Source organism: Salvelinus fontinalis, chromosome 36 (assembly GCF_029448725.1).
Source record: "Salvelinus fontinalis isolate EN_2023a chromosome 36, ASM2944872v1, whole genome shotgun sequence".
In the NCBI taxonomy this organism is placed as follows: Eukaryota; Metazoa; Chordata; class Actinopteri; order Salmoniformes; family Salmonidae; genus Salvelinus; species Salvelinus fontinalis.
Genome location: NC_074700.1, coordinates 31,775,000 through 31,793,545, shown reverse-complemented (window position 1 = coordinate 31,793,545; position 18,546 = coordinate 31,775,000). Strand labels below are relative to the sequence as shown.

Here is an 18,546-nt window from a genome sequence, read left to right as displayed (position 1 = left end):
TCTGGGGCCTTGCCTGGTTCTGTGTGTGTAGGTGTCTGGGGCCTTGCCTGGTTCTGTGTGTGTGTAAGTGTCTGGGGCCTTGCCTGGTTCTGTGTGTGTGTGTGTGTGTGTGTGTGTAGGTGCCTGGGGCCTTGCCTGGTTCTGTGTGTGTGTAGGTGTCTGGGGCCTTGCCTGGTTCTGTGTCTGTGTGTGTGTGTGTGTGTGTGTGTGTGTAGGTGTCTGGGGCCTTGCCTGGTTCTGTGTGTCTGTAAGTGTCTGGGGCCCTGCCTGGTTCTGTGTCTGTAAGTGTCTGGGGCCCTGCCTGGGCATCATGGAAGTGTGTTCCTACCTGCTGGAAACCCACCATGAGAGCCAAATACCCAGCTGGCACCAACACACAGGTTAGAACACTCACACACAAACAATACCCAGCTGGCACCAACACACAGGTTAGAACACTCACACACAAACACACACAAACAATCACTCACACACACACTCCCCCATCCCTCTCTCCAACGCTCCATCCCTCTCTCCCTCCCTCCCTCCTCTCTCCCCCTCCCACCCCATCCCTCTCTCCCCCTCCCACCCCATCCCTCTCTCCCCCTCCATCCCTCTCTCTCCCTCTCCTTCTCCCGCTCCCTCTTCCCATCCCTCCCCCCCTCTCCATCTCTGTCCCCCTCTATCTAGCTAGGTAATGTTATTCATTGTTGCTGTGAGTTGAGTGAGTTGAGAAGTTGTTATAAGATGGCAAAGTATAAGGTGCAACGGGAGTATTGTTTCTCTCTCACACACACACACCCCAAAGTGTCACTATCAGGACACATTGGACACATTGTCCTAGGATGAGCTACTTATGTACTGTTTACCACGCCTGCCAAATATCAGAACTCAACATCGAACAGGTCATGCAATATTATGCTTTTGAAGTATTTTGAACAATTCTTTTATGATTTTGACTACTTTAAACGTATTCTTCTCCAGAACCGCAGGACCGATCGGCACATAGGATCTATGGATTCACATTTTCAAATGGACTCTAGCTCAAACCATATGGCCGCTATGAGCTTGATGTTTTATTTCCTGTTCAACCAAACTGAACTATACTTTACAGATTAGAGTCGAACAGATTGAGATATAAACATGTGCCTGTTATAGCGCCACCGTGTGGTCAATCTGAATGTGCTCGCACATGTGACCCGTTTCAAGAAGCTAGACGTATGTCACATGTTACTATTTCACAAGAGAGGCATTTGAACGTTTATTTAAAAAGAATATTACAACGCGTTTTTTTTTTAAAGGCAGAAATTCCTTCTGGAACACGTGAACTTTCATGTGCCTTAAAACAAACTTGTATGCCATCTGTAAATACAATTGTTAAATGACAAGCCTAGTTGGTTTAGCCTTTCTGCTAGCCATGATTGGCTGAGATAATGGATGGGCTGGACATGCCAAGAGATGAGTTCGGATTTGTCTGCCATGTAACTTATGTCTATAAAACTAAATGCATGCTCTTCAACCGATCGCTGCCTGCACCTGCCCGCCTGTCCAACATCACTACTCTGGACGGCTCTGACTTAGAATATGTGGACAACTATAAATACCTAGGTGTCTGGTTAGACTGTAAACTCTCCTTCCAGACTCACATCAAACATCTCCAATCCAAAGTTAAATCTAGAATTGGCTTCCTATTCCGCAACAAAGCATCCTTCACTCATGCTGCCAAACATACCCTTGTAAAACTGACCATCCTACCAATCCTCGACTTCGGTGATGTCATTTACAAAATAGCCTCCAAAACCCTACTCAATAAATTGGATGCAGTCTATCACAGTGCCATACGTTTTGTCACCAAAGCCCCATATACTACCCACCACTGCGACCTGTACACTCTCGTTGGCTGGCCCTCGCTTCATACTCGTCGCCAAACCCACTGGCTAAAGGTCATCTACAAGACCCTGCTAGGTAAAGTCCCCCCTTATCTCAGCTCGCTGGTCACCATAGCAGCACCTACCTGTAGCACGCGCTCCAGCAGGTATATCTCTCTGGTCACCCCCAAAACCAATTCTTCCTTTGGCCGCCTCTCCTTCCAGTTCTCTGCTGCCAATGACTGGAACGAACTACAAAAATCTCTGAAACTGGAAACACTTATCTCCCTCACTAGCTTTAAGTACCAGCTGTCAGAGCAGCTCATAGATTACTGCACCTGTACATAGCCCATCTATAATTTAGCCCAAACAACTACCTCTTTACCTACTGTATTTATTTATTTATTTTGCTCCTTTGCACCCCATTATTTCTATCTCTACTTTACACTTTCTTCCACTGCAAACCAACCATTCCAGTGTTTTTTTACTTGCTATATTGTATTTACTTCGCCACCATGGCCTTTTTTATATTTTTATTTATTTATATATATATTTTATATATTTTGTTTGCCTTCACCTCCCTTATCTCACCTCACTTGCTCACATTGTATATAGACTTATTTTTCACTGTATTATTGACTGTATGTTTGTTTTACTCCATGTGTAACTATGTGTTGTTGTATGTGTCGAACTGCTTGCTTTATCTTGGCCAGGTCGCAATTGTAAATGAGAACGTGTTCTCAATTTGCCTACCTGGTTAAATAAAGGTGAAATAAAATAAATAAATAAATAAAATAAATAACAGAGGAGGGCAATTCCAGTCCTCGAGGACCTGAATGGTGTCACAGTTTTGCCCCAGGGAACACACCTGACTCCAATAATCACGATCTTCAGTTTAGAACGCAATTTGATTATTCAGCTGTGTTTGCTAAGATAAAATGTGACACTAATCATGCCCCTGCGGACTGGCTTTGCCCACCCCTGGTCTGGAACATGAGCTGCTCAGTATATGTAGATAGTCCTTGCTACAGCAGCTTTTTGGAAAGATATAACGTTAGCCATAGAGATCTGCAAAATGTGATGCTACTTCGCTCAACAACATTTGCTGCCCAGAATTTAGCAGGCATTATCGACAAAAGATCATTGGGCAAAAGTTGTGATGGACTACTTTTTGCACAAGGTCATTGTGAACCGGAGTAACTTAACACAACGGCCAAACAAGCTGTAGCTAGCTGCAAACGGAAACGACATGCTGCCGCGAAGCCTTCATCCTTTTATAGTATATACGGGTAAGAGTCTAGTGTTAGGATTTATGTTTATGCACTATAGCCTGCTACCATTTTGTATGAAGATGAATATTGTTTTGTTACACACACACACACACAAACAATACAGATGTGTGTGTGTAAAGACTGACCAACATTGAGTGACAGGCCATAAAAGCTGTGGTCAATCTGGAGAGGGGAGGGGTGCATCTCTCTAGGCCAACCAGGGAGGTTAGAGCACTGATCAATACCAAATAAGGGACTGTTTGAGTGTAGAATCGGGGGAGACACAAGACGGATCTAATCTACCCAACAACCAGATGTGGACAGTGGAGAGCACTAAGGGACTTGGACATGTCCGAGTGCCAACAAAGGCGGAGCAAAGTTTAAAACGCGCTCAGCCTCTACTATGATAGGCCAACGGACGAGTTGGAACTAAAGCTGTCATAGTAAAAGAACTGCTATTTGAGTACATTCCACAGTTCTCTGTTCTACCCTGCGCGGTGATACAGTGAACCCGTATTTACGAAAATTGCATTTACCATTTATCGCTTGAGTTTAATTAAAACACTTAAAATATATTCGGTGACTCTGAATCACATTTTGTCCTGATACCAGATTTGAACTGACGTAAATCTTTCACTAGCTACATTTTCCAATATTAAACGTTTCAAATTATGTCCGTTATTTTTGCAGTGGGGATTGTATTTCTTCTAGCATTTCTTTCACATGACCCATCAATTTAGACAAGTGTATCTGGCAGTGCTGACATCGTCATACTCCTAGTCCGTATCGTATCCGTAAATTGACAGTTGATAGTCGGATCGGATTATACTCGTGATCTGAAATAAAAAAATGTTTTAATATGCGTGAATAGATATTGGCGAAATACCTCCCTGCAAGTTCTCACTGCAAAAAAGCTGCATTTTAGGAGCAGCTCGTGGAGGGTGTGTACGTGTCCTCAATTTGCAGCAGGCAGCCAAGTTTGCTGTCATAACACTAATGCGCATTCTCTTTTTACCCTACCCTCTCCTTCCCTCCTTGTTAGATATTGTGCACATTGGTAGCTTGATAGCGAACGTCCTCACCGTGTGATTTATCATAGTATCAGGCAGCAGATATCTAAATGATCAGACGCTTGAAAACATGCGAGCAAAAGTGATCGGGTGAAGTGAGTGGACAGAGATACGGCGGGATCAATGTACAGCCTGTCCTTCTCTTTACAGACAGGCAGTTGCGTTATTTGTGACTGACCGGCTCAATCTTGCGTCAACATTTTTTAAATTGTGTTTTTAACATTGGATAAAAGTGAAGATTCAGAGTTACAAAATGGTATATCATACACTACAGTTGAGGAACAATGGGAAAGTAATTCTGTTTTGGAATTTGATAAACTTGTAACCCTACTTCTGAGAAAATGGAGAGAACAGCGAAGTCATCTATTTTATGAAATTAGTCTGAAGAGCTAACATTGGTGAATTCAACCCGGGTTCGATCCCAGGCTGTGTCGCAGCCGGCCACGACTGGGAGACCCATGAGGTGGCGCTCAATTGGCCCAGCATCGTTAGGGGACGGTTTGGCCAGCCAGGATTTCCTTGTCCCATCGCACTCTAGTGACTCTTGTGGCGGAGCGGGCGCCTGCAAGCTGACTTCGGGCGCCAGCTGGACGGTGTTTCCTCCGACACATTGGTGCTTCCGGGTTAAGCGAGCAGTGTGGCTTGGCAGGGTCTTATTTCGGAGGACGCATGGCTCTCAACCTTCGCCACTCCCGAGTCCGGAAGAAAAAGGAAGAACATGCTTTAAGTTTATTGCGACGTTTTTGTTATTTGGAGTTACTTAATTTAAATTAATTCTGTATTATGTAGCGTCATACCAAAGAAGACTTGAGGCTGTAATCACTGCCAAAGGTGCTTCAACAAAGTACTGAGTAAATGGTCTGAATACTTTTTGAAATGTGATGTTTTTTTTTTATTATAATTTTGCAAACATTTCTAAAAACCTGTCTTTGCTTTGTCATGATGGGGTATTGTGATGTCATAATGGGGTACTGTGTATAGATTGAGGGGAAAAACTATTTAATCAATTTCAGAATAAGGCTGTAATGTAACAAAATGTGGAAAAAGTCAAGGGGTCTGAATACTTTCCGAAAGCACTGCAGCTAGGTCACAGATAAAAGGAACTTGATCCATGCAAATGTAATTAATTGTTTAACGGATGTCCCTCTTGACTTTTCTCAACAGCAAATGTAGTGCTGAAAAAGTATTTCAACATTTTAATAAAATGTGGATGGCCTTTAGTTTTCAAAAACTGTCTAGGTTGAACACTACAAACATCTCAATCACGTCCTAACCATTCGTCTCTTAAAGCTGGAATCCTTAATTAGTGAAACTGAAAAATCCTTTTGGATTGTTACAGAAAGAGTTTCCCCTGTAATGCAGATTCAATCAGACCACAGCAGCAACTTATTAGTCATTGTTTTGCCAGGAATAATGGGACCCACCTCATCCAAAAAGTTTACTAAAAGTTTGCCAAGAAGCACATGGATGATCATCAAGACTCTAGGAAGAATGTTCTGTGGACAGATGAGTCAAAAATAGAACTTTTTGGGCTACATGGGTTCCACTGTGCCTGGCGAAAACCAAACATTGCATTCCACAGTAAGAACCTGGACCCATCTTGTCCAAAAAGTTATACCAACAGTCAAGTGTGGTGGTGTGATGGTTTGTTGATGCTTTGATGTCTCAGGACCTGGACGACTTGTCTTAATAGAAGGAACCATGAATGCTGCATCAGAGAACTCTACAGTAGAATGTCAGGCACTCCGTCGGTGAGCTGAAGCGTAGCTGGGTCATGCAGCAAGGTAATGATTCTGTGTATCACTAACTGTGTCCCAAATGACACCCTATTCCAGTGCACTACTTTTGACCACAACCCATCGTTCTCTGGTCAAAAGTAGTGCACTATATAGGGTGCCATGGGAGAATGATCCAAAACACACAATCAAGTCTACATGAAAATGGCTAAAAAGTAACACATTTGAAGTTTTGGAACGGCCTAGTCAAAGCCCAGACCTAATCCCAATTGAGACGTGGCAAGACTTGAAACGAGCAGTTCATGCTTGGAAAACCCCAAGAAATGTCACTGTGTTAAAGCACTTCTACATAGAAGAGTGGGCCAACATTCCTCCACAGCGATGTAAGACTGATCAACAAATACAGGAAGTGTTGGTTGGGAGTCATTGCAGTTAAAATGTTGCCCAACCAGTTATTGAGTGAATAGGGACAATGACTTTTTCCACACGGCGCCGCTGGGTGTTGCATAACTTTGTTTATGAAATATCTATGTAATTGTTGTGTTACTTGTAACAGTCAGTATGCAAAAGTAGAGAAAGGGGGTATATACTTATATGTAAATAAACGTGTTGCCACCTTACGTTCATGCACTACTCAAAGCAAATCTAGTACTTTTATTATTCACCAAATGTGAAAACATATTGTGATATGATACTACTCTTCTACATAGAGAAACGTATTTTTATTTTCTAATTGTGTTATCTGACTAACTCTTTCTGGTCGCACTGCTTTGCTTTATCTTGGCCAGGTCGCAGTTGTAAATGAGAACCTGTTCTCAACTGGCCTACCTGGTTAAATAAAATAAAAAATGTATAAAATGATATCTTGGTGATATCGTCCAGACCTCCATCCTGAGGTTCTCTTGGAGATGTTTTATTGCAAACATTACTCTTGATTTTTAGATCACATATACACTGAATCAGAATTTCATTCAGTGTCATTTGAAAAACAACACTTTTTAATTCACACGAGCTGTGACATAGAACATGAGGTAACACACTAGTAAACTGTAGAGCAACACACACGGTATAAAACACAGGTATACAAAAGCCATGCTTACACACGCAGTCTGAAGTACTCACATCTGATTATTTTTTTTAGGCATATCTGATACACATCTGATCTCTGAGAAACTAATTGTAAACAATTTCATAGCTTGATTCACAGTAATTGAACCTCAACTCACACATGCCCATGCACGCACACTCACACTAAAAATCATCCACAGTAAAAAAAAAATCCCTGAGGTTATTCATGACGCTGCTCAGTGCTTTAAATTATACTGTCTGTTAATCCCGTCGGACCAAACATCTAAGATCTCACTCCAAGCTCCAACTGAGTCAAGGGTTAAACATGATGATGAACCTACATGTATAGTCTCTTCAGTCTGTCCAGCAGCTTGCTAGACAAGCTACCAAGGGTGGGCAACTCCAGTCCTCAAGGGCCTGATTGCTAAGGATGGAGAAAAAGTGTGACGCCAAACGCTAATGAATCAAATTGCATTCTAAACTGAAGGTCATGATTAGGGCGGCAGGTAGCCTAGTGGTTAGAGCGTTGGACTAGCAACCGGAAGGTTCCAAGATCAAATCCCCGAGCTGACAAGGTACAAATCTGTCGTTCTGCCCCTGAACAAGGCAGTTAACCCACTGTTCCTAGGCCGTCATTGTACATAAGAATTTGTTCTTAACTGACTTGCCTAGTTCACTAATCACCAAATTTATTTGATTTGAGTCAGGTGTGTTAGCTGGGGCAAAATTGACACCAGGTAACATTGAACATTCCAAAAATAGACGGCCTATTTCGGGCAAATTCTCAATGCGAACCTCAGTGAAGACCAACTGTGTCCCGCAGAGCAAAATACGTTTGATACCCCTGCCCTAGGTATAGGATCAGCTTTCCCTTCAATCCTAACCAGGGGAGTTGGCTCTGGCCAAGGTGAGCCCATCCTGGGCAGAGTCCTTACAGGAGTGCACCTGAGTCTGGCGGAAGCTCCAGAGATGAAGCAGGTCTGTGGGTAGCAGCTTGTGGAGGACCATGATACTGTGATAGTGACAAGATAATTGTCTTAGACATGTAGGGTCGCAAAATACTTAACTTTCCCCAACTTTCCCCAAATTCCCTGGTTTTCCAAAAAATCCTGGTTGTAGGATTCTTGGATTTTCTTCTTATTCTCTCAATGCCAGGAATCTTCTAACCATGATTTCTTATAAAATACAGGGAATTGTGGAACCCGAAAAGTACTGCTGTATGTAAAATAGACAATGTACATTACACGCTGGACATAATACATAGATTGCACGTGACCTATGTCATATACAGTACCAGTCAAAGGTTTGGTTACTACATGATTCCATATGTGTTATTTCATAGTTTGTCTTCTATTATTCTACAATGCATAAAATAGTAAAAATAAAGACAAAACCTTGAATGAGTAGGTATGTCCAAACGTTTGACTGGTAGTGTATATTGTACACATCTCGCACAGCCAAAAACATAACACACTGGGCCTTACACATTCTGGCACACCTGACAGAGCTCAGCTACTTGGTGCCGTTTAGGTGTTTGATAGACATGGAAATGAAAGGGTACTTTTACCTGTTGAGGTAGTGACAGGGGTTGCGGGAGGGAGAGTACTCCACAGGCATGAAGCCAGGATGGTGTCTGGCTGGTAGGTTAGCTGCCTGGAGAGAGACAGAGCGGATAGAGGGGGGAAGGGAAGAGAAAAGAGGGAGAGAGAAAGAAGGGGGGGGTGTAATTGTTACATTTGCTTATGTGAGTTTGTCCATTGTGGTGAGTATCCCAAATGGCACCCTATATAGTGCACTACTTCTAACCAGGGCCCATAGGGAAGTGTACTACTTTTGACCAGGGCTCTATGGAGGAGTAGGGTTCTGGGGCGGCAGGTAGCTTAGTGGTTAGAGCGTTAGACCAGTAACCGAAAGGTTGCAAGATCGAATCCCCGAGCTCTGACAAGGTAAAAATCTGTCATTCTGCCCCTGAACAAGACAGTTAACCCACTGTTCCTAGGCTGTTATTGTGAATTAAGAATTTGTTCTTAACTGACTTGTCAGGTTAAAGAAAAGGTAAAAATAAAATGTTTTGGCTCAAGGAATGACTTGAATATTTTGACTACCTAAATATTTCTAAATGACCAAATATTATTGAAATTACATTTTGCGCGTGATGGTGATAATCGGTATAAAATTCATCCAATCAACCAAAGAACTCACCTGTGCGACCATGCCGACGTAGGCATCATCGATGGGGAAGAGAGGTACCCTGGTGGAGGCATGGAGGAGAAGAGAGAGGGCATCTCTGGAGAGGAGGTAGCCCCCGCCCCCAGCGTAGGGAGGGTAGGGGCCAGTGTACAAGGAGTAGGGGACGAAGTACTTATTCCACCATATACGCACAGGGTGGGTTTCCACAAAGATACGTCCCATGTAGAGAGGCTGGGGAGACCCTGCCTTTCCCTCTGTCCCTCGCTCTCTCCCTGCCCCTCCCTCTGTTCCTCGCTCCCTCCCTGCCCCTCCCTCTGTCCCTCGCTCTCTCCCTGCCCCTCCCTCTGTCCCTCGCTCTCTCCCTGCCCCTCCCTCTGTTCCTCGCTCTCTCCCTGCCCCTCCCTCTGTTCCTCGCCGTCCCTCTGTTCCTCGCTCTCTCCCTGCCCCTCCCTCTGTTCCTCGCTCTCTCCCTGCCCCTCCCTCTGTTCCTCGCTCTCTCCCTGCCCCTCCCTCTGTTCCTCGCTCTCTCCCTGCCCCTCCCTCTGTTCCTCGCTCTCTCCCTGCCCCTCCCTCTGTTCCTCGCCGTCCCTCTGTCCCTCGCTCTCTCCCTGCCTTTCCCTCTGTCCCTCGCTCTCTCCCTGCCCCTCCCTCTGTTCCTCGCTCTCTCCCTGCCCCTCCCTCTGTTCCTCGCTCTCTCCCTGCCCCTGGTCCTATCACTCTCTTCATCTCAGTCTTCAACCCTCTCTCTCCCCCTATCTCCGTCTCTCCCTCTTCTCCTCTCCCCCTGTCCTGTAGGAACCCCACCACTCTCTCCACATCCACGTAAACGTCATCGTCCCCCTTTAGAATATAGAGAACGGTTGTAGAACACTCCTGGTGGAACCAGTTCCAGAACAGAACCTCTTTCAGAGTCACATTGTAAAATGATTCTCTGAACCCCCACTGAAGGATGTCCCCGTACCTCTCACTCTCCTCCCCCACCTCTGGGTCTCCCCCCTCCTCCCCCCTGTCTCTTCCCAGGCCCAGTAGAAACACCCTCCTCACCCCCTGGCCTCTCCACTCCCTCTCCTCGCCCCAGGTGGCTCGTATGGCAGCCCGGCGGTCAGAGTTGGCAGGGTGGGACTTGATTGCTAGGAGCAGAAGGATGGGGCTGGCTTCAAGGTCGTGGTTGGAGTCAGGGTAAAGGGACCAGGGGTTGGGTCTGGGGTGACTGGATCCAGGGTTGAGTTTGGAGTTGGGGGGGTGGAGGCAGCAGCGAGGCCGTCTGAGGAGGGGGTAGGAGCGGACATGTCTGAAATGGAGGAAGACCTGGTGCAGCGCAGAGGGGCTCTGGGGACCCATCATAGAGCTGAAGAAGAAGCAGAAAAATAACTAGAAATGATCATGAAGTCATGATTTACATTATGTATGTCGTATCACCCACCTGTAGAGTAGCAGCAGAGCCAGGGAGGAGGAAAGAGACAGGACAACCAGTCTGGAGACACCAGGCCGGGGAAACAGTATCCTAATACAGCCTAGAGGGAGGGAAAGGGGAATGGATTGAGGAGGTACACTAATATATATATACACACAAAAGTATGTGGACACCCCTTTCAAATTAATGGATTTGGCCATTTCGGCCACACCCGTTGCTGACAAGTGTATAAAATTGAGCACACAGCCATGCAATCTTCATAGACAAACATTGGCAGTAGAATGGCCTCACTGAAGAGCTCCGTGACTTTCCAAGTGGCACGGATGCCACCTTTCCAACAAGTCAGTTTGTCAAATTTCTGCCCTGCTGCCCCGGTCAACTGTAAGTGCTGTTATTGTGAAGTGGAAACGTCTTGGAGCAACAACGGCTCAGCCACGACGTGGTAGGCCACACAAGCTCACAGAACAGGACTGCTTAGTGCTGAAACACGTAATAATCATCTGTCCTCGGTTGCAACACTCACTACCGAGTTCCAAACAGCCTCTGGAAGCAACGCCACGAGCTTCATTAAATGGAATGTCAGTTTAATTCCTGAAATGGATTTGACCCCAACCATAGGTGAGTCCAGTGAGATATCATACATATTTGACCAGTTTCAGGAAACGAGGTGTATGTCGCAAGTCATGACTTCACAGGAGTGCCATTTGAACGTAGTTAATTTTTTTATCAATGCTTTTTTTGGCAGAAATTCTTTCTGGAACATTTGAACATTCATATGCCTTAATAACAAACTTGTTTACCATCTGTAAATACAAATTAAGTTGTTAAATTACGAGCCTAGTTGGTTTAGCCACAGAAAAAGTCAGGAACCTTCCCACTAGCCATGATTGGCTGAGATAATCAGTGGGCAGGACATGCCGAGAGATGAGTTTCAGATTGGTTTGCGGTGTTTAGAAAGATATAACGTTAGCCATGAAGGACTGCAAATATGTTGCTACTGCTCTCCATAACATTGCTGCCCTGAATTTCAGGTCCTATCGACAAAGGTCAGTGGGAAAAATTGTGATGGAACTACTTTCTGGAGGACGATGGTGCCATGCTGACTCTCTCGGACTATGAAAATTAATCAGACGATAAGGAAATCCCTGATTTAGGTAAAAACATTTTCTTTAAAGACGACACTAGTCCTGACAGTGATGGTAGAAGCAGAGTACAATAAGGAGATGAATAGAATTATGACGTTTGATTGCAAATGCATAGGGAGTCAAAGAGAACACAGAAGGCTGTTGTATAAAACACCTGTCTCCGGATTACATCTTCAAACTAAGGGCAACCGTAGCATCTGTGACAGAGAGGGAGAAAGATCTGATTATTATTATTATGCCATTGCACACGGCCATTGTGAACCAGAGTGACTGGACACAATGGGCCACACAAGCTGTACAAACAAAACGGAAACGGCACAGGACAATCTTATTTGATGAAAAGAGTTGCAGTCTGCCGTGAAGCGTTCATCCACGTATACGGGTAAGAGTCTAGCTACAGTTTCAGATATTATACGTTTCTAATTTTGTCAGGAAGTTGTTTTCATTGCAAGTTAAAGCTTACTGTTAGCTAGCTGACCGTAGATGGCTAGCTTGCTATCTAGCATTAGGCGTAGTGATGTTATCTCAGAATGCCATTTTGCATTGCTAGTTATAGCTTAATGTTGGCTAGCTAACCAAATAGGTTCAATGTTACCTTTAGCTAGCTATGACAATCGGTATGCATTTGCTAGTACTCTATGAATTGGGATTATGGTTCATTGTTTAGTTAGCTAGCTGACGACCCATCAAGTTAGCCAGGTGTCTAGCGGTGATTACAGCCATCTGTTGTATAATAATGCATCTGGAATTTGTCTTTCAGCATCAGTAGAACACGCCTAACTCTCTTCCACCGGTCATACAAATGCCTCCTATTTAAAGAGGGCTGGCCCAAGCAAGCACAGGTCACACCTGAAGCATGAGGACTTGAAGCGAGTGGTGAACTTCATCAACAATTACGCAGAGGATAATGCAATAGTATTACCAGGACGCCACCCAGAGGATAATGCAATAGCATTACCAGGACGCCACCGAGGACACAAACACTTTGGTGGAAAGCTGCTGCCATCCCATGTGACAAAAGCAGCAGTGTGGCGTCTCTACACATTTTGTTTATTTAATTGACCTCCAACATGATTGGCTCGGGTATTGTGCCTGGCGGACCATGCACAAGCTCCACCACAGTCTGGACCTTCACTTCCTGATCACAGGCCACACCAAGTTTTCCCCCGACTGGTGCTTCGGCCTTATCAAGCAGTGCTTCAGAAAGACCAGAGTGAACACTGTCTGAGACTGCTGGTGTTGTGAAGAACAGCACTGACAGGGGTCAACGTCCCACAGCTAGTTGGACTGGAGGCTGGTACTGTGACAGGGGTCAACATCCCACAGCTGGTTGGACTGGAGGATGGTACGGTGCTGGTGGAAAGCTATGGCTGGCAACAACACCTGACTCCGTACTTCAGGCCGCTGCCACAGATCAAGCCAGCACTTCAGGTGAAAATAATTTTCATTGTATGAGGTTATTATTCTTATCTAAACTTAGGAGGAGAAATGATGTTGTGCAAGGTTTCAATATATTCTCTTTTTTTTTGTTATTTCCTGTTTTACAGTTTCGATGCTTTGGAGCCTTGTTGTCACCAAGGAGCGTGCAGACTCAGTTGGGACCAGGTTTTAGCTGCTATGCAACGCTGACATCCTTCATCCCATAGATAGTCTGCTTGTACAAGCACAACCTGGACTGGACACAACTAGACAAATATATGTTTTTGAGGAGATCAGGGAGTCTTGCGACGAAGAGGCTATGGACTTCACATGCCCTGCACCAAAGTCAAGGGCAGGATGGAAACAGTCTCTCCGAATACAGATTCTTGTTCATGCATGTTTTGGACGGACCAGTCATCAGCACTATCTGCAGTGCCTTTATTCAAATGACTCTCTCCTAACACACACACCATACGTTGCTGCTACTATTTTTTTTTTATCCTGCTGCGTAGACATTTTACCCCTGCTTGTATGCATAGAACTCCCTAATCTATCACCGATATTGTTCTTGCTACATACTGTATATTTTATTTATATTAATACCTTCTATTTACCTGGATTTTTTTCATATTGTAGGCTACTACTTTTAGTCTTAATCTTTACTACACTACTCAATGTATAGCACATTACCTCACATGTGAATACTTAGAGATAGGTAGGGCTGGTTAAAGAGGGCGTGAACAATGCTGAATGGGTGTAGACAAAGGAGTGCTCTCCAGTAGGTACCAAAACATCCAAAGGCCATTTTCTCAAAAGTTGAGGTTACAAGTTGATCAACTTTCGAACCAGAATTACTTTCCCATTGTTCCCAAAAACAAATGTAGTGTATGATATTCCATTTTGTAGCTCTGTGTCTCTGCTTTTATCCAATGTAAAAAAATAAAAATAAATGCAAACGTTGCTACATAAGACCGAATCAAGATGTTCGGTCACATTTAGCCTACATGTTGATGTAAAGTGGTTGCTTGGAAACAACAGTAGTTGCAATATAATGAAGGCATCGAAGACACTACTAGCGCGGGACTTTTTTTTCTTTTAGTGGAAACAATATCGCTCAACAACGCATTTGGCGACTCCAAACGGAATGAAAAGAGGTCCTTACTTTCGCGGAAGTGCAACGCTTCTTCAGCAATCGGTCGTCACAGCATACTAGTTATAAACCGCACATATTTCTACATGTCTCTTTGTTTAAAATGTGATTTAAAAAAAAAACTAACCTTAACCACACTGCTTACCTTATGCCTAACCTTAAACTAAAAGCAAAAACAAAGTTCATTTATTTGTAGGATATAGCCCACTGACTTTGTGACTGTGCTAACTAGTGGAAACATTCATACATTCTCTTTTAGCAACATTACAAGCTAATTGAATCGCACTTACCCTTGGTTATCATCGTGCGTCTATTTAGCTTGTCAAATGTCAACACTGTTCCACAGCGACGTCGTTTTAACTCTACCAAAGAAGTTAATGATTGGCCTACTTCCTCAAATCACTTTCGGCATAAGCTTTACACGGCTTATACTGGCCTTACTTGGGTGCAAACGGAAGTCAGGGAGGTGCATCTATGAGAGCCAAAAGCCGAGACTGATGTGGGTTTCCAACAGCAAGGCTCAGTGCAACATGGCAGTGGTGCCATTGTTTATAAAACAAAACAACCGCTATCTCCCATATCACACACTCACAAACTGTAAACAAACTCGCCAAAAAAAAAGAAAGGTCCCTTTTTCAGGACCCTGTCTTTCAAAGATCATTTGTAAAAATCCAAATAACTTCACAGATCTTCATTGTAAAGGGTTTAAACACTGTTTCCCATACTTTTTCAATGACCCATAAACAATTAATGAACATGCACCTGTGGAACGGTTGGCAATTAAGGTCACAGTTATGGAAACTTAGGACACTAAAGTGGCCTTTCTATTAACTCTGAAAAACACCAAAAGAAAGATGCCCAAGGTCCCTGTTCATCTGCATGAACGTGCCTTAGGCATGCTGCAAGGAGGCATGAGGACTGCAGATGTGGCCAGGGCAATAAATTGCAATGTCCATACTGTGAGACGCCTAAGACAGCGCTACAGGGACAGCTGATTGCCCTCATGCAACATCACCTGCACAGGATCGGTACATCCGAACATCACACCTGCGGGACAGGTACAGGATGGCAACAACAACTGCCAGAGTTACATCAGGAACGCACAATCCCTCCATCAGTGCTCAGACTGTCCGCAATAGGTTGAGAGAGGCTGGACTGAGGGCTTGTAGGCCTGTTGTAAGGCAGGTCTTCACCAGACATCACCGACAACAATGTCGCCTATGGGCACAAACCCACCGTCGCTAGACCAGACAGGACTGGCAAAAAGTTATCTTCACTGACAAATCGCGGTTTTGTCTCACCAGAGGTGATGGTCGGATTCGCGTTTATCGTCGAAGGAATGAGCGTTACACCGAGGCCTGTACTCTGGAGCGGGATTGATTTGGAGGTGGAGGGTCCGTCATGGTCTGGGGCGGTGTGTCACAGCATCATCGGACTGAGCTTGTTGTCATTGCAGGCAATCTCAACGCTGTGTGTTACAGGGAAGACATCCTCCTCCCTCATGTGGTACCCTTCCTGCAGGCTCATCCTGACATGACCCTCCAGCATGACAATGACACCAGCCATACTGCTCGTTCTGTGCGTGTTTTCTTGCAAGACAGGAATGTCAGTGTTCTGCCATGGCCAGCGAAGAGCCCGGATCTCAATCCCATTGAGCACGTCTGGGACCTGTTGGATCGGAGGGTGAGGGCTAAGGCCACTCCACCCCAAAATGTCCGGGAACTTGCAGGTGCCTTGGTGAAAGAGTGGGATAACATCTCACAGCAAGAACTGTCAAATCTGGTGCAGTCCATGAGGAAGAGATGCACTGGAGTACTGCAGCAGTAATGCAGCTGGTGGCCACACCAGATACTGACTATTACTTTTGATTTTGACCCCCCTTTGTTCAGGGACACATTATTCCATTTCTGTTAGTCACATGTCTGTGGAACTTGTTCAGTTTATGTCTCAGGTGTTGAATCTTGTTATGTTCATACAAATATTTGCACATGTTAAGTTTGCTGAAAATAAACGCAGTTGACAGTGAGAGGACGTTTCTTTTTTTGCTGAGTTTATATGTGTACACTGCAAGGGCGACATTTTGGTGGGGGGAGACAAACAGTAGATGGGGGTATTCCCCCATGTTTCTTTTTTTTTTTTTTTACAGTTTGACAAGATTTGTTATAGTATATGGAGGGATATTTTGAGAATACAGTATATGTGGAAGGCCCCCCCCAACCCCCTAAAAAAATAAGTTTTATAATGCTATTCTACTCATTTTGTCTGAGAGAACATTTTGTAGTTTTAAAGCTAATTTCCTGAAGAAAAAAAAATGTCCATGGAGCATAGAGAAGAAATAGCTGTTTAATAGCTCACCTCATGATATTCCTCACATTTTGCCGTGAGAATGACAGAACATGTTGCAGTTTTAAAGTTTAACTGTCTCCTAGAACCAACGTACCTACTTATAAAGGGCCTATGTGGCATCGATATGAGTCAGGAACATTGATTCTAGTATAAAAATTAACCACGAAATGTAAATAGAATCATTTTGGTCCTAAAGTCAGTATCATCCAAAACAACATTTGGAAGTGACTGCGTCATGACGGGTAGGAATGCGTTAGTTATGAATTACTTACAAGCCCACTTTTGCCAATGATGTCCAATTGCCCAGAGACAACCTTCTGTTTTGGGCATGCTGTGAAGTCTGCAATGCAGGCATACTTTCTCGGCATGGGAGTGAAAATCGACTTCCATAAAGTTGGTGCAGATTTCTAATGCATTCAACAATATTGTGCAAGATGGCAAGGAATGTATTATTTACAACAAACATACAACATGATGGCTGTGACTGGTGTGTGGCTATGATACCGTGATGTAACTAGCCAAATACATAGCCTCTCCCTAACGTGTAATGTGATGCAATGTCATAGAGAGGAAGATTTGCACAGCTGACGTTGCACCTGGCGATACGTTTTGATAGGACCTAACGTTAACCAGCTTGTTATCGATAATGTAAGCATGGCATTCGCACCGTGTGAAGGCGAAGGAGTCGTTTGGCGACCCATTACAAAAACGAAAGAGAACGTTTAGCTAGCTAGCCAATTAATTTAAACTCGGACAAAGATAAGGCTGGGTTTCTGTACAGCACTTCGAGATATTAGCTGATGTACGAAGGGCTATATAAAATAAAATTGATTGATTGATTGATAACTAACCCGGATTTGCAATTTAGTTTTATGAGAACAGGCATATTGTGTGGGTTAGCAGTTCAGCTCTCGATAATGGAAGTGTGAGTCATGATCAAGGGCTAGGTTACAACTAGCTTAGAGCTAGCTAGCATTCAGGGTCTTCGTCTCCTACTAGTGCTAAAAACAACATGCCTGTTTTCATAAAAGTCTATTGTGTATTTTCTAGGGCAAACATATTTGAATGAAGGATGGTACATGTCTAGCCCGAGTACCAGTGTTTTTAGCTAACATAATACAAGCATTCAGTAACGTTACACAGCTGGTTGCATAGTAACAGCGTCAGCATCACTGGCCTGAATCTATTCTGTACTTACAGTCCCTTTATTAATATAATTACTTCCAAAACTAAACAATATATATATATGTTTATTGAGAGATTATATTGTATTTAATTCATAGGCTACTTACATAACCTGGTGGATTTGTTGTTCAGTAGTGTGGTGGGAACCCCGTCCATATCAGGAGCAGAAGGCTGAGGCGGAATGTGGCCAGGCACCAGTCCCACTTCAGGTTGGTCACATTTCTTCTGGTCATGGGTCAAAATACTGTCACCTGTCTCTCCTGGAATTCCACTAACAGCCATTGATGTGATCAGCGCTGTGCTGTCAACTCTACATTGTTTTTCTACAGCTGGAGGAGTCCTCTGACCAAAAGACAGAGGGAGATGTGTATTCTTCAAACATGTCAGGGAACCGTTTTATATGGGACACCATGCGAAGGGATGACGACTCACATGTACCACCAGACAACACGCTGACAGGTACAGTATCTGTATCGGCTGTGAATGACGACTCACATGTACCACCAGACAACACGCTGACAGGTACAGTATCTGTATCGGCTGTGAATGACGACTCACATGTACCACCAGACAACACGCTGACAGGTACAGTATCTGTATCGGCTGTGAATGACGACTCACATGTACCACCAGACAACACGCTGACAGGTACAGTATCTGTATCGGCTGTGAATGACGACTCACATGTACCACCAGACAACACGC

At 44.2% G+C, this 18,546-nt stretch overlaps 1 protein-coding gene across 3 annotated transcripts in view; it reads right to left on the bottom strand.

The window, feature by feature from the left end:
- Window positions 1-18,546, bottom strand: part of LOC129835606 (acetylgalactosaminyl-O-glycosyl-glycoprotein beta-1,3-N-acetylglucosaminyltransferase-like) — a 28,625-nt gene extending 10,079 nt beyond the window's left edge. The window contains exons 1-5 of one of the 3 annotated variants that reach the window (XM_055901310.1): window positions 17,949-18,546; window positions 10,606-10,696; window positions 9,195-10,530; window positions 8,560-8,645; window positions 6,890-8,004 (exon numbers count right to left, since the gene is read on the bottom strand). In XM_055901310.1, coding sequence (XP_055757285.1) covers window positions 7,872-8,004; window positions 8,560-8,645; window positions 9,195-10,530; window positions 10,606-10,696; window positions 17,949-18,123 — 1,821 coding nt within the window. In that variant the 5' untranslated portion in view covers window positions 18,124-18,546 and the 3' untranslated portion in view covers window positions 6,890-7,871. Of the gene's footprint in view, window positions 1-6,889; window positions 8,005-8,559; window positions 8,646-9,194; window positions 10,531-10,605; window positions 10,697-14,600; window positions 15,550-17,948 lie in introns of those variants that run through there. The other 2 variants (XM_055901312.1, XM_055901311.1) reach the window with 2 other exon arrangements.